The sequence below is a fragment of the Carlito syrichta genome, unplaced genomic scaffold (genome assembly GCF_000164805.1).
Source record: "Carlito syrichta isolate Samal-C Ts95f unplaced genomic scaffold, Tarsius_syrichta-2.0.1 Scaffold308799, whole genome shotgun sequence".
Lineage (NCBI taxonomy): Eukaryota > Metazoa > Chordata > Mammalia > Primates > Tarsiidae > Carlito > Carlito syrichta.
Genome location: NW_007252895.1, coordinates 430,520 through 446,352, shown reverse-complemented (window position 1 = coordinate 446,352; position 15,833 = coordinate 430,520). Strand labels below are relative to the sequence as shown.

General features: G+C 39.6%; 2 protein-coding genes across 2 annotated transcripts in view; one reads left to right on the top strand and one right to left on the bottom strand.

The window, feature by feature from the left end:
* Nucleotides 1–4,044: 4,044 nt before the first annotated feature.
* LOC103268178 (ankyrin and armadillo repeat-containing protein-like) overlaps nucleotides 4,045–15,833 on the top strand; it is a gene marked incomplete at its 5' end in the record, with an annotated part of 16,052 nt that continues 4,263 nt past the window's right edge. The window contains 5 exons of the mRNA XM_021716369.1: nucleotides 4,045–4,151; nucleotides 7,055–7,177; nucleotides 9,056–9,214; nucleotides 10,225–10,342; nucleotides 14,334–14,443. Of these exons, the coding sequence (XP_021572044.1) occupies nucleotides 4,045–4,151; nucleotides 7,055–7,177; nucleotides 9,056–9,214; nucleotides 10,225–10,342; nucleotides 14,334–14,443 (617 nt within the window). The remainder of the gene's footprint in view (nucleotides 4,152–7,054; nucleotides 7,178–9,055; nucleotides 9,215–10,224; nucleotides 10,343–14,333; nucleotides 14,444–15,833) is intronic.
* Nucleotides 5,722–15,833, bottom strand: part of OSGEPL1 (O-sialoglycoprotein endopeptidase like 1) — a 25,820-nt gene continuing 15,708 nt past the window's right edge. Inside the window, exon 9 of the mRNA XM_008065717.1 lies at nucleotides 5,722–5,807. The gene's annotated coding sequence lies outside the window, so the exon portion shown is untranslated. The remainder of the gene's footprint in view (nucleotides 5,808–15,833) is intronic.

Genomic DNA, 15,833 nt, shown 5'->3' with positions numbered 1-15,833 from the left:
TGTTTTTAACAGTTTGGGTTAGTTCTATATTTTGGTTCTCAAGCTCTGAGATTCTTTCTTCTGCTTGGGTAATTCTGCTTTCCATGCTTATCAGTTTGTTAATTATTTCATTCACAGTATTCTTTATTACTGTTATCTCAGTTATCAGCTCCTTCCTAGTTTCTTCTTCTGTCTCAATTCTTTTTAATCTCTCCATTAATGTCTTGATATCTAGGTTTATAGTTTGAGACCAGTCATTCTGGGGGGTCTTCATTGTTTGCATTCCGAAGTCAGTTTTCTCAGTGTCTGTCCTCCTATGGGTCTGGAAGAGACCCATATTCTTCTTTTGGTTTATCTTCATTTGTGTAGATTTTTCTCTCTCTCCCCCTTTCCCTCCCCTTCTTTAGTTCTGTTTTTCAGGGAAGGTGGGGTAGCTTTTGCTTCGCTTGTGCAATCTCCTGTTCTTCCTTATGAGGGTTCTCTGGCTTTGTTCACTTTTGAGGTTGGAGTCTGGGCTGTGGGTGTACTTTTTGTAGTTTTGAAGTCTAATTGAGGGGGAACCTGTGATTCTGAATCTATATGCTGATTCCAGCATCCACCAACCAGTGTATGAGCCTACTGGAACCTATTTCCCACTGTCTTACAATCTGTCTGTGCAGCGGTATTTAGGTTTTGTCCCTGGAACAAAAGGAGGTACAAAAGAGGAAGATAATGGAGGAAGAGGGGGTCAACAGGAAGTTAGAAAGAGAGAAGAGTGAGAGGGAAAACAGACATACATACCAACTAACAAGTGAAGAAGAGACACAAGGACAGAGAGAAGTGAAAAAAACACACAAGCAAAATTCCCTAAAGAATACTGGTAGCTACACAAAGACAGACCAATAAAATCATGACTTTTGATGTGGTTTGCCTAGCACAAGCAGATAGTATAAGTCAAAAAGCAAGCAAAAGTAAGCAAAACAAACAGTCAAAATGATAAAATCAAAAGTCACAATAAGAAATCAGACTAGCTCTGGAATCTTTCCTGAGTGCCTAAAGTCTCTTCAGCTCTGATTTCCAGCCTCTCCCCTTTGTTTTCATTGCAGACAGCTAGATTTACTTGCAGCTTGGGTTTTCTTTTAGCCTGCTGCCTGGGAGGTCTGTGACGCTTAGTTGCCTTTGTCTGATTTAGCATAGGGGAGGAGCTGTCTCCTGTTTAGTGACATTACCTTAGGAACTGAGGCGGATGCTGCTGATAGGTGGGCAGGGCAATGCAAATCTCTGCCTGGAGAATGGCCAAGGTGGCAGTTTCTCTTTCACAAATATTTTCTCTCCACTCGTCTGGGTCCCTGGGCGATCCACTATGATGGACTGTAGTGGCATGGGAGGCACCGGGGATCAGCTGCACAGCTGGGAGCTGGATCCAGGGTGCCACCAGCAGGCTGGGGTGGAGGAGACGGTCAGGAGTTCCCTCCTCTGGAGCTGAGCGCCTCCGATGAGCACCTCCTTAAGATATGCTGTTCCCTTACACAAGCATGGGGTTGCATGCTGAGTACCTCAGCTAGGGTGGGCCCAGAGCTCCAGAGCTCTAAAGCTCCAAAGGGCAGGCGGTGAGCGGCGAGAGTGGCCCTGGGCTGCTCACAGGGTACTTCAGCCAGAAATGGAATCGGTATCTCTGAGGGGCAGACGCCCAGAACCTCCCTGGGTGACCAGCGGCTTGGTGCTGGGTGCTGGGCGAGACGATGTAGCCAGGGAGGGAGCCGAGACCCGAGACTCCCACGCAGGCAAGAGTCACGTATAGTGGAGCAGCAGCAGCCGGGAGCCGCAATATTCGGCCCTGCATGGAACCGAGGGTCCCTGGGCTTCGGACCAGTGCAGCTGGTGGTGGGCAGGGGGGTGGAGGAAGGAAAGTAAGAGTCTTTTTTGGAACTTACAGTCAGAGAATCTCACAATTCCTTCTATGCCATCGCCATCTTACCAGAACTCATGAATTTCATTTTTTAAGTTTAAGAGAAAAATCATTCTTTTGACTCTGAATAATTACGTTTTTGAAGATAAAGAAGAATTTCTAATGCTGGGGCACTTTGTTGTTGTTGTTGCAATTCCAGTCTGTTTCTGTAATGATTCTTTGTTTATTTAAGTGACTTTTCATTGCAAAGGAATTGCCATTTTGGGTTATGTAAAAAATGCTGTGGAACTAGCATTTATAATCTACCAAAAATTAAAATTTGGGTTCTTTGCTGACCTTCATAAATGCAAGGTGCTTACTGTAACTGCCTCTCGCAAACAAGAGAAAGAAAAAAATCTTTATTTCTAAATCATTGTATTTCCTCAAAAATAGTCCAGCTAAGTTAAATATATAGGAATTGGTTCCCCCCCACCAAATTATTTTGTTATTTGCCAAAAGCTACTTGCAGAAACTTACCAAATACTCTAACACAATCAGCCAGAGAAGACAGTATTTCCTTTTTTTTTTTTAAGCCAGAGACTATGATAGAAATTATAGATATTTCTAAAATTCTTGTCAATGATAACACATATACAAGGTTGCCTCACACACACACAATCAGTTTCTTCTCATTAGTTCACTTCAAAGCTGTCTATAGCATTGGGAGTAGGGCAAGGAAAAACAAGTATTCTTTTTTTTTTCTTTCAAATTTTTTTTTTGAGTTGGAGTCTCACTCTGTCACCCAGACTGGAGTGCAGTGCCCGCTCCTGGCCACCGCAGCCTCGACCTGCTGGACTCCAGTGATGCTTCCGCCTCAGCCTTCTGAGTAGCCAGAATTACAGGCATGCACTACCACGCCCAGCTGGGTTTTTTTTTTATTTATTGTAGAGATGAGGTCTCGCTGCCCAGGTGGGTCTCGAACCCGCGGACTCAGGCAATCTACTCACCTCAGCCTCCCAAAGGCACGGGATTACGGGCTGAGCCACCGAGCCCGGCTTCTTTCAATTTTTTATTTTGAAGATGTGGGGTACAGTTCAGGATTAAGTATACAAATGTTCATTATGCAGGTAACCTTGTTGATGAGTTGTGCCCCACCCTCACCCCCCAGCAGTTTCCAACTACTGCCAATCCCTTTCTTTTTTTTTGAGTTGGAGTCTCACTCTGTCACCCAGACTAGAGTGCAGTAGCTGCTCCCGGCCACCGCAGCCTCGACCTGCTGGGCTCCGGCAATCTTTCTGCCTCAGCCTTCCAAGTAGCCGGAACTACAGGTGCGCACTTCCATGCCCAGCTGATTTTTGATTTATTGTAGAGATGAGGTCTTGCCAAGTTGCCCAGGTGGGTCTCGAACCCGCGAGCTCAGGCAGTCCACTCACCTTGGCCTACCAAAGTGCTGGGATTACAGGCTGAGCCACCGAGCCCGGCCCAATCCCTTTCTTATAGTATTATGATAATTGAAACACAAGTATTCTTTGTTCCTTCTTTCCCCAGTTCCTTCAGACTTCCCCAGATACAATATGTAGGTAACTCCTCTTCATTGTTCACAGAAAGGCCCAATCTTATATTAAATACACAAACACACCATATATTTGTTGTGACATATATTGGCAAAAAAACAGAATTAAAAGTGTGCCTGTCCAATAAAAAGACATGACTTGAGTTTCTCCAGTGAGATAAGGGCTGCAGTTTAAAGTAGCATGTTGTTATAAAGGGAGACAGAAAAAATGATATTTTTAGCCTGTGTAATTTAAGAAATCTAGAAATTTGAACTTGGTGATTTATTGTAGTCATTTTTGTCTAATAAAATTTTGTATAGATAACCATAGCAACCATAAACTTAAGAATCTAGCACATAATATTTATTCAATAAGGGATAAATATCATTATTATTCTTGATTGATAGCATTTCTATTAGAAAGTCATCCACAATTCTAATGATACATTCTCCATTTTTATTCATTTTTTCTTTTAAAAAGTTAATTCAGGACTATTAAAATAGTGTCAATGTAGCATTTCCTCTTGTAACTTACTAACCATATTACCTTAGGACACTTTCTCAACTAAAAAATAAAGCTAGGTTTGACTTTACCATTTACAAGATGGAAAAAAATGTTACCTTGTTGACATGTGAACTCTTACAGGTGTAGCCCATACAAGCAATCCTGTTAGCCAGCAATTTGTTGTAGATGAAAATGCCTTTCCAGTACTTATCCAGCTACTAAGAACTCACCCTTCTCCTAACATCAAGGTATATGCAAAGGTTTAAATTTTTTTTGGATATAATAAAAATTAACATAAATATGATTTTAAAGAATAATTTGTATCTTTATGGAAGTTCACAAGCATAAAAAAATTTAACCTTCTAAATAAAATTCTAGAAGCTCTGATCAAAAAAGGCTCCTACAAAATATAACAGTAAATTTTATTAAAACACGATTTCTTCAAATATGATCAGAAAGTCTTATGCCTTACTCTTCAAGAAAGTTTTTTCCTCAGATATCTGAAAATCTACTCACAGAACTTCTTCCCTACCTCCTTAGACATCTGCTAAAATGGAGTGGAGCTAGTGGGGTTGTGTGACTTATGACAATATTTCTCACACGTAAGTGAATCTTGTCAGAGCTACACCAATAAAGCAGCCCGACCCTCCACCATCAGCCTCTGTTGGCGGCAGCAATTGTTTTCTCAAGGCTAGACATTACAAAGAACTACTGTAGTTGTTGAAGAGTAATTCACTTTTCTATTTACTTCTAGTAAAATATCTTTAACAAAACGACATTCACATCTTTTCAAATCCTTTCCCCGAGGCTTTAGAAATTCTGGACATCTATAGTTGGCCATGCAGGAATATTTTCTCCTCAAAATTCGGTGTGAGCTCTGCTGAGATGAGAAAATCGAAGTAAAATAGGAAAAACATATCTAAACAGCATAGTTTCTTTTAACCAATGTGTTTATCAGAAAAGATGTCATTAGTTGTATGGCTTTTCTGAAAGAGATTATTTTATTATAGGAGTTGATTAGGAAAATAAAAGAAAGTATATGCTAGCAATCTTTTGGATTGAATTACAAATAAAAACTACTCTGATTTTCAAAATACAAGTAAATTTCATAAGACTATGGAACTGCCGTATAAAAATACATTTTAATTTTAGGCCAGGTGAGGTGGCTGACACCTGTAATTCCAGGTGCAGTGGCTGACACTTTGGGAGGCTGAGATGGGAGGATCTCTTGAGCCCAGGATTTTGAGACCAACCTGGGCAACAAAGTGAGACTCTGTCTCTACAAAAAATAAAAAGATTAGCTGGGCATGGTAGCACACCTATATTCTCAGCTACTTGGGAGGCTGAGGCAAAAGGATCACTTGAGCTTAGGAATTTGAGGCTACGGTGAATTATGATTGTGCCACTGTACTCCAGTCTGGGTGACACAGCAAGATCCTGTTTCAATAAACAAACAAGCAAACACACATTTTTGTTTTAAAATGGACAAGAACACAAATCCACTTTTATTTATCTACTTACTTTCCATTAGTTTAAATCCTTGAGGGGCACAGCATTACATGGATCCTGTGTCCAACGGCCTTAGCAGGAAGGTTGCTTCAGAATTTGCAAGAACCATGCCACTGTTTCCATGAGTCCAAGTTACCTTTCTCCAGATGACTCTGGTTTTGTTTGGTTTGCCGCCAGAGTCACTGGGTTGTTCTTTACTTTGTATAAGCACATCTCTTGCCCAAACAGAATTCAGTTTCATCTCAGGCATAAACACCTTCAATTTTGAGAAGAGTTGTGTGCTCCCTTTGGTTCCGGAGGAGACCTCGTTGACAGCCAGCAAAAATGGCTTTGGACCACAGCCTTCCAGACATATGTGCCTCTTAGAAGTCCTGTTCCCAGCAGGCCTCCGCAGACTCCAGGGTGGCGGAAAGAGTAGTAAAATGGACATTTTCAAGGCAAAAGTTTACTTCAGTTGCACGTATCTATATTCACATATATATTTTCAATAAGTTTTTAAACGTGTTGAAACAGAACATGAAGGCCGGGCTTGGTGGCTCAGCCTGTAATCCCAGCACTTTGGGAAGCCGAGGCGGGCGGATTGCCTGAGCCTGCAGGTTCGAGACCTGCCCGGGGAAAGTAGTGAGACCACGTTTCTACAATAAATCAAAAACTAGCTGGGCGTGGTGCAAGCACCTGTGGTTCTGGCTACTTGGAAGGCTGAGGCAGAAGGATCCCCAGAACCCAGCAGGTCAACGCTGGGGTGGCCATGAGTGTGCCACTGTACTCCAGCCTCTCCCAATGCCCTCAAATAGAGCTCTATGGTTGTCCCTGAACACAGAGAGGAAGGATATTTTTCCCAGCTGTTAAAAGCTGTGAGGGGGCTGGGCACAGTAGCTCCTGCCTATAATCCCAGCACTTTGAGAGACTGAGGCAGGAGGAATGCTTGAGCCCAGGAGTTCAAGACCAGCCTGGGCAACATAGCAAGACCTCATCTCTACAAAAAAATTAAAACAGGAAAAAAAGCTGGATGTGGTGGCACACACATGCAGTCCCAGCTACGCAGAAGGCTGAGATGGAAGGATCACCTGAGCCCAGGTGGCTGAGGCTGCAGTGAACCAGGATCATGCCACTGCACACCAGCCTCGGTGACAGAGTGAGACTCTGACTAAAAATAAATAAATAAAAAGCTTGTGAGGGGATGGTATGTGAGACTCTTTAGAAACTAGTCAGAGGGGCCAGGCATGGTGGCTCATGCCTATAATCCCAGCACTTTGGGAGGAAGAGGTAAGAGGAGATTGCCTGAGCCCAGGGGTTCAAGACCAGCCTGGGCAACATGGCGAGACCTCGTCTCTACAATAAATCAAAAAATTAGCAGGACATGGTGGCACAACCTGTAGTTCCAGCTACTTGGAAGGCTGAGGCAGAGGGATTGCCTGGGCCCAGCAGGTCAAGGCTGTGGTGGCCACGGGAGTGAGACTCCAACTCAAAAATATAAAAAATAAAAAAAACTACTCAGAGAATTGGAATCAATGAATTATACATTAGCAGATTTTATAATATCTTTCCACCATGTATTCTATATAAATGTTTGTACAATGAAATATGTCATTTGATAAAGTGCAAATGAAAACAATTAATTTCTGAAAACCACATTCTTTAGGTTGAAGTGGCATTTTGCTTGGCTTGCATTGTCCTACGGAATGATGAGTTACAGAGAGACTTACACGAAAATGAAGGGTTTGAGTATGCCGATGTCCTTAATCTTCTCCACTCTACAGATAAGGTAAAACTTCTACAAAATACTAGAGTTCACTTAGAAGAAAATGATTTTCAGACTACAACCTCAAATTATCATCAGGTCTTTTCCATGGCAATACTTAAATGTATTCTTTAAGAAGAGAAATGTCAAAGATCTCTCTGTAGGTCATTAATTTGTAATGATGTAATAACACAGCTAGTGCCATACTTTTCAGAGTTGTAGCATTTCATCTTTGAAATGCAGTAACTTTAACGCTTAGTGAGTATCCAAAACACAAATCTCTTCTGTCCTGAATCCAAGCTTTAACTGAATTGTATGCCCTTTCAACCTTTAGTTACCCACTTCCTAAGAGTAGTGCTTCTCAAATTACAGAGGGTGCCAAAAAAAGTATACACATTTAAAAAAAGGGGGAAAAAATACTGTGTTAAAATTGAAATACTCAATAAGATGAATACAAGTCACATTTGACTTCTGCAATTACAAGAGGTGCTCAAAGTGGTTGCCATCAGTGTCCAGAAACTTCTGATTATGGAGAACATCTCTTAAAATGTGTATACATGGCCCAGCTCAGTGACTCAACTTGTAATCCCAGCACTTTGGGAGGCCGAGGCGAGTGGATTGCCTGAGCCCGCAGGTTCGAGGCCAATCTGGGCAACTTGGCGAGATCTCATCTCTACAATAAAAAAATCAAAAATTAGCTAGGAGTAGTAGCATGCGCCTGTAGTTCTGCGTACTTGGAAAGCTGAGGCAGAAGGATTGGTGGATCCCAGCAGGTCGACGCTGGGGTGGCCGTGAGTGTGCCACTGCACTCCAGCCTGGGTGACGGAGTGAGACTTCAACTCAAAAAAAAAAAAAAGTGTATACATTTTTTTTTTTAGCACCCTGGTATTTGTGATGAATATCTTTTTTCCTCCAACAATCTGTTCTGGAGGGATAATTTTTTTTAACTTTTAAAATTTTGAAATAATTGTAGGCATTCCAAAATTTTGAAAAAAATAGTATTGTGGTATATCCTTTATCTGGCCTTCCCAAAAGTCAACCAGAACATAATATTGATAAAATACTATTAACTAATCTGCAGACCTTATTTGAATTTTGCCAGTTTTCTCACCAATGTCCGTTTTTTGCTTTGTTTTTATTTTTTAAGATTTATTTATTATTTTTATCAATGTACATTTTTTGTTCCAGAATAATTCAGAATTTCACATTACATCTAGTTGTCATGACTCTTCAGTCTTCAGTTTATGAAGCTCAGTTCTTTGTCTCTCATGATTTTGACATTTTTTATTAGTCCAGGCCAGTTATCTTATAGAATTTTATACAATTTGACTTTGGTATTTTCTTATGATTAAACTGAGGTTATATATTTGGGCAGGAACATCACAAAAGTAATATGGTATTCTTCACTCACTTCCCAGTCTATCATATCACATGATGTTGTTATGTATTATGATGTGTTTTACTGGTAATGCAAACTTTGATTACGTGGTTAAAGTGGTGTCTGCCATATTTCTCCACTCTAAAGGTACCATTTTTTCCTTTGTAATTAACAAGTATCATAAAGTTAGACACTTTGAGACTATGCATTCACACTTTTGCTCATCAATTTTAGCATCCATTGATGCAACAGTAATTAATAAGACATTTGTCTAATGGCAACTAAAAAAATGTTCCTTGTTCCTTCTATGTTTATCAATTGGTATTCAACTATAAGGAAGAATTATTTCTTTTAACTGTTTATTCTCAGTTCCTGGACTGCTACTGGTCCATGGGCCACACTTTCAATAGCACTACCCCAGAGACACAGGAGCCATTGTTTACAGTGCATAAAATTATTGCATTTTCTCTTACCATTTAGGTATTCATTTGTATAATCAGTTTGCATGTTTCTCCTATTTTTAGGATATTTGCTTAAAAGCAGGTTATGCATTGACCCTTTTTGCCTTCAATAATCGCTTCCAACAATACTTAATACTGGAAAGTGGAAAAATAACCATATCCATTTTTGAACCTTTTCTTGAATCAACAATTGAAACTGAGAAGGCAATGGCAGCATTTCAGGTATAAAATCAGAGGTTAATACTTCAAATTAATTATTATGGCATTTTTGTGAAAATTTGAAAGTTTAAAAAATAGAAAAATGTTTACTGATGTACAAAAAGTTAGTGCTTTGCACATCAGTCCCTTCTACTTCATAAAAATTCCATTATCTATGAAGGTTTCTTCATTTATATTGAATTTTACAAGGTGTTTTTGCCTTTTTACCTCATTGAATGTATATAACAACATTGTGAGTTTATCAGGCAGGTAGTAGTATTTTCATTAACCCCGTATTACAAGGAAACTAGATAGAAAAACATGTTAGTGCCCAAGATAGGTTTTCTAACTGCAAATCTCTAGTTGATCACACTGATTCTTCAGCCTGGTAACAACTATATATATTTTATCTGGGTTCTTCTTAGTGTTATTCTCTCTCTCATTTTCTATCTTGTGCCTTTTAGAAGTACTTTCTTTTAAAAATAAATAAACAAATAAGCCAGGCTCGGTGGCTCAGCCTGTAATCCCGTGCCTTTGGGAGGCTGAGGTGAGTGGATTGCCTGAGTCCATGGGCAGCGAGACCTCATCTCTATAATAAATCAAAAAATCAGCTGGGCGTGGTAGCGCATGCCTGTAATTCCGGCTACTTGGAAGGCTGAGGTGGAAGGATGGCTGGAGCCCAGCAGTTCAAGGCTGTGGTGACCGGAAGCAGCCACTGCACTCCAGTCTGGGTGACAGAGTGAGACTCCAACTCAAAAAAAAAAAAAAAAATAGAAGTACTTTCCATGAACCCCATACTTGAAGGATGCAAAAGTTGCAAACATTGTAGGAAGAATAATATGGCTTACTGTGGTCACTGCTACTAACAGAGAGAGACAAGTACCCCAACTCCTCCCTACCACTGCTTGCTTCTGTTGAATCCCATCAGATACCCCCTTTACCATCCTAAGAAGTGCCCCCCAAATCACAAAAGCTTACCTAAAGAAGCTGAGTAAAAAATATTCAACAATTCTCTACTTCTTTTTTGTTTTTAGATTATCATATTAGCTAAAGTCATTATAGATGTGGACCATATTACATTGTCTGCAAGAGGTGTTACTATTTTAGTTGATAGTCTGTATTCAGTTCAGACCTCCACTACTGTCCTGACAGGTAAGAAATAACTAGAAGATCATTGTAGCCACATAAGTCTATTTTGGATTTTTTTCATAATCTGAGCAATATTAAAATAATACAATAACATAATATACCCGGCACCCTGTCACAGTTTGAAGAATGAACTCATGTTTATCAACATGGAACTCTGCAGTAAGTCAACATGGAATAATGGACATCTCCTCTACACCCAGAATAAAAGCAGAGTAATTCTAAACACAGCCCTTTTGCTTTTTAAATTACTTTTTCAAGCCTCTAAGTATTTTTTCCAGAATATAAAATGAGAATTCAACTATGAAATACCACCAATATTTACACACTGACTTATTTATTTATTTATTTTTAGATTAGCAAATATAGTTTATTTAGGAAGTAAATGAGAGAGAGAGCTGATTCATCACCCCAAGATAGAGGAGGGGGCCAAAATCAGGAAACAGGGCAATGACCATAGCTCAAAGAGCACATGGCCACACCAGAGCCTAGTAAGACAATGGCCTACACACTGACTTATAATAGTAGTGGCAGATTTACACTGATGTGCCTCTGTCCAACCGTGCACGTTTCAAGATTTAAGAGTTCTCTGTTACTCCTGTGCAACACAGCAAAGCAAAATGGTCCAGTAGAGTTCTTGACACAATGCTAAGTGTGAAACTGTATCTACTCCAGACTTAACCTCCAACTCATACATAACAGGTGATCAATCAATAATATTTAATTGACTTGATCACTCAGAGTAACATAACACAGTGCCAGAATGACAATCATAAGCTGTGACTACTACCTAAATATATAAATAAGGTATTTGGGGTTTTTTAAACATAATTTTTAGATTAATTTCTAATTGACAATTAATACTTGTACATATTCATGGGGTACATAGTGATGTTTCTACATTTAATGTATAGTAATCAGATCCGGGTAATTAGCATATCCATCATCTCAAACATCATTTCTTTGTGTTGGGAATGTTCACCATCCTCCTTCTAGCTATTTGAAACTCTGTATTAGTAACTATAGTCACTCTACAGTGGTTTAGAACATTAGAACTTATTCCTCCTCCTATCTAGTTATAATTTTGTATCCCTCCCTTCCTCCTTTCCTTTCCAGCCTCTAGTATCCTGTTTTACTTTTTATTTCTATGTCATCAGCTTTTTTTAGCTTCCACATATAAGTGAAAACGTGGTGTTTAACTTTCTGTTCCTAGAATACATCACTTAACATAATTTCCTCCAGTTCCATCCATGTTGCCAGAATTACAGAATTTCTCTTTTTTTTTAATGGCTGAATACTGTTCCTTTGTGTATATATACCACATTCTTTATCCATTCATTTGTTATTGGACACCTAGGTTGATTACATACTTTGGCTATTGTAAACAGCGCTGCAATAGATATGGGGGTGCAGATGTCTCTTTGATATATTGATTTCTTTTCCTTTGGATAAATGCCCAGTAGTGGGATTGCTAGATCATACAGCAGTTCTATTTGTGTGGTTTTTTTTTTTTGGGAACCTCCACACTGTCCTCCATTATGGCTATACTAATTTACATTCCCATCAAAAGTATGTAAAATTTCCCTTTTCTCTGCATCCCCATCAGCATTTGTTATTTTTCTTTTTAAAAAAAAAAAAAATAGATTCAAGGGGTAGGTATATGTGAGGTTTGATTTCGTACCGTGCTCAACATTTAGATGGTAGACTCAGTAGAAGCCCAAACCTCACCACCACACAATATGTACATATATACATATATATGTGTATCTATATATTAATGAAACTGGCCTGGGAATGTTTATTCTACAGCAAGGAAACTTCACTCGCTGCCTAGAATTATATATATATATTTTTTGAGTTGGAGTCTCACTCTGTCACCCAGACTGGAGTTGCAGTGGCCGCTCCTGGCCACTGCATCCTTGACCTGCTGGGGCTCCGGCGATCCTTCCGCCTCAGGCTTCCAAGTTAGAATTGTATTTTTAAGGAGTATATCTGCATGTCAAAGAAGGAAAAATGAAGCAAATGAAAACGTTCTTACAGTTACTAACTAGATAGGAAAAAATACTAAAAAGAAGATATTAAATATATTTTCAGCTAAATAACATTATTAATTCAGTGTCATAATAATGCTGTGACTTTGAAAAACAATTGTAGTGGGTGTAAATTTTACTCCACAAATCTTGGGTGAAAGAAATGCCATATTATATACTAGCTTTCAAATACTAAATTAACCTCCCCAGATTGGGGAGAAGTGAATCTCAAAAAATGCTGGACTTGCTCTGCACTCTACCACCAGATTCATAGGCACGTCCGGGGTATCTCAGACAAAGCCTGACATCCAGGCCTCAGGAATAGTGTAAAATCAGTGATATGCTCAGTGTCTGAGTCAAGAAGTTTCCTGGAAGAGGCTCCAAAGGCACAGAAGTTTTGTACAGATTGGGATTTCTGCTGCAAAAATGTTCTGTTTCCTTATGTGTACCACTTAGCTGCACCACTCCGAGTTCCTGCTTCTACTTCTTCTGCTATGAACCTTAGTTCTCCTTCTTAGTTGTAGATTCTCTGCTCCCTGTATCTGTTTCCCATTTCTAACTTCCTATTTTTAAAAGCATCCTTAAAAACATTTTATTTTTTTTCAGTCAGGCTCTCACTTTGTTGCCCAGGCTGGGGTGCAGTGGCACGATCACAGCCACCATAGCCTCGACCTCCTGGGTTCAGGCTATCCTTCCATCTGAGCCTTCTAAGTAATTGGAACTACAAGCATGTAGCACCACTCTTGGTTAGTTTTTGTTATTTATTATAGAGATGAGATCTTGCCAAGTTGTCCAGACTAGTCTTAAACCCCTGGACTCAGACAGTCCTCTTGCTTCGGCCTCCCAAAGTGCTGGTATTACAGGCGTGAGCCACCATGCCAGGACTTTTAAAAATTTTGTTTTTGAGGGACAAGTCTTGCTAGGCTAGTCTTGAACTCCTGGGCTCAAGCAATCCTCCCACCTCCAAAAAGTGCTGGGATTAAGGTGCCCAGCCCTTTTTAACTTAAAAGAGAGCTGGGCACCTTAATACAATTTTTTATTTAGACAGTCCTCCCCATTCCAAGAGTTCCTTAGCTTATAATGAAGGCTGGAAAAATATACAAGAACAAAAACTCAGCTCACATCTCAATAAATTATCCACACAGGAACATAAAAATACATTTATATCTTTAAACATGAATATGAGTGAAAGTGTTGATAGCTGCACATTTATTTCAATTACTGGGACACTTTATTATTTTCAGTCCCAAAACATTTTTAATGGTAAGAGCTTTGATGATTTTTAAACTTCAATAAGCAATATGTTGCTTGATTTTAAAATACTATTGACCTCAACTCAAAGCCATTTGAACTGCAAAAGGCACATATAAAATTTTCTTATGCTAATTCAATCATTCTGTTAATAGTCATAAAATCTCAAAATAAAATATATTGTGAAATCATGAGGGGAAGAAAACTTCTAATTTTCAAAAAGTTCCACTCCTATACAAATCTATTTAAGTCCTACTAGGTTTTTGTTTTGTTTTGTTTTTTGCGTCAGGTCTCTCTCTCTTTTGCCCAGGCTGGAGTACAGTGACATGTTCACGGCTCACAGCCTTAACCTCCTGGGCTCAGGCAAACCTTCTGCCTCAGCCTCTCAAGCAACTGGAACTACAGGCAAGCACCACTACGCCTGTCTCATTTTTTTGTAAAGACGAGGTCTCACTATGCTGCTCAGGCTCGAACTCCTGGCTTAAATGATTCTCTGGCCTCAGCCTCCCAAAGTGCCAGGATTACAGGTGTAAGCCACCAGGCCCAGCCTAGGACTATTAATTTTACATTTACATATATACATGCTTTTTCTCAGTGTTGCTTCATTAACAGAGATTTCTTGTGACTAAAACCTTTTGTAATGCTATGTAAAATGAATAAAAGCATGTCAGTTTCTATCAATTAAATAACAAATATTTTCCTTGTTTAATTTGCAGGGAATTTAATAGCTAGCCTGGCTCATTCAAGAGCTGGTATTCCAGAAGCATTTGTCACATTAGGAACAATCCAGCGACTCTGCTACCATTTGTACTCAAGAAGTGAAGAGGTACAAAGAACACAAATTCCAAAATTAATTATGCTAAACATATAATTTGCCTCTCACTCTGTGGGCTGATTCCCCTGATTGTTATATAATATAGTTCATGTTACTAACTCAAAACTAGATGATTTTTCTAATACTAATTAGTTATATCTACCACCCACAATTTTGATGCCTATAAAAAGTATACATTTGTTTTAATTCTGACAGTCAAATTAGGATTTTAATTACAAGAGCAGCATAAAACAACTGTAGTTAAAGATTTTAAAAGAAGCATCTGTTCAAATGAGTCCCTGAATTAAAGCAACACACAAAACCCTTTGAAATAACAGTCATCTCAATGCTGGAATTAGGATTCAATCTACAAATAACTATATGGATGATACAGAAATGTATAATTAGTGTTTATAATAGAGTATTTCACAAAAACCAGTGACTCTCTGATCTGTCATTTCTAATCAGGAGGAATGAAAGTAGAAGACGTAGGACAGCTGTCCTTATGGCAGCGGGGTTGGAAGTGAGGGTGTGTGAAAGGCCGGGCTGGCCTTGGCAGTGATTTGTCTTTGAGTGTTTCCCTACTTTTTTCCCCAAAGGTCTAGAGTTTCTTCATGTTTAGAGTGTATCAGAGGGCCTGGAGGGCCTGTTAGATTGCTGGTCACCATTCCTGGAGTTTCTGATCCAATATATCTGAGGAGGGCCCTAGAATTTACATTTCTAATATGCTCCCAGCAACTAAACTGCAGGTCCAAGGCTCAAGGTGTAAAGGTGTGAGGTTTTGTCTGGACATAGACCATAGACTGTTTTACCTTATACCTGGCTTCTTTCTGCCCCTGCTTCAGGGAGTGGTCTCGGTCAAGGTCATCTCTGAAGGGTATGCATATTCCTAGTAACAGGATGCAGGCAACCAAAGCTGAAAACAGTGTAGTTGTAAATACCATATAGGAATTTGACTAATTAACTTGCTTGTCTATAAAACTGCTTGTTATACTGCCCTGAGGTGCAGATTCTTCACTGACCTGCTGCCATCAGTGCCTCTATAAGTTTATTTTTTTTTAGATTGGAAAATATGGTTTATTTAGAAAGCAGGTTAGAGAAAGAAAAAAGGGGATCCACCTCCCCCATATAGGGGAGGGGCCAGAGCTCACCAAAGATCATGGCCCACAAGTTATGGCCCATGAGACATTTTATTAAAACAATGTCTTTCGCCGGGCTCGGTGGCTCAGCCTGTAATCCCGCGCCTTTGGGAGGCTGAGGTGAGTGGATTGTCTGAACCTGCGGGTTCGAGACCCGCCTGGGCAGCAAGACCTCATCTCTGCAATAAATCAAAAAAAATCAGCCGGGCGTGGTAGCGCATGCCTGTAATTCCGGCTACTTGGAAAGCTGAGGCAGAAGGATC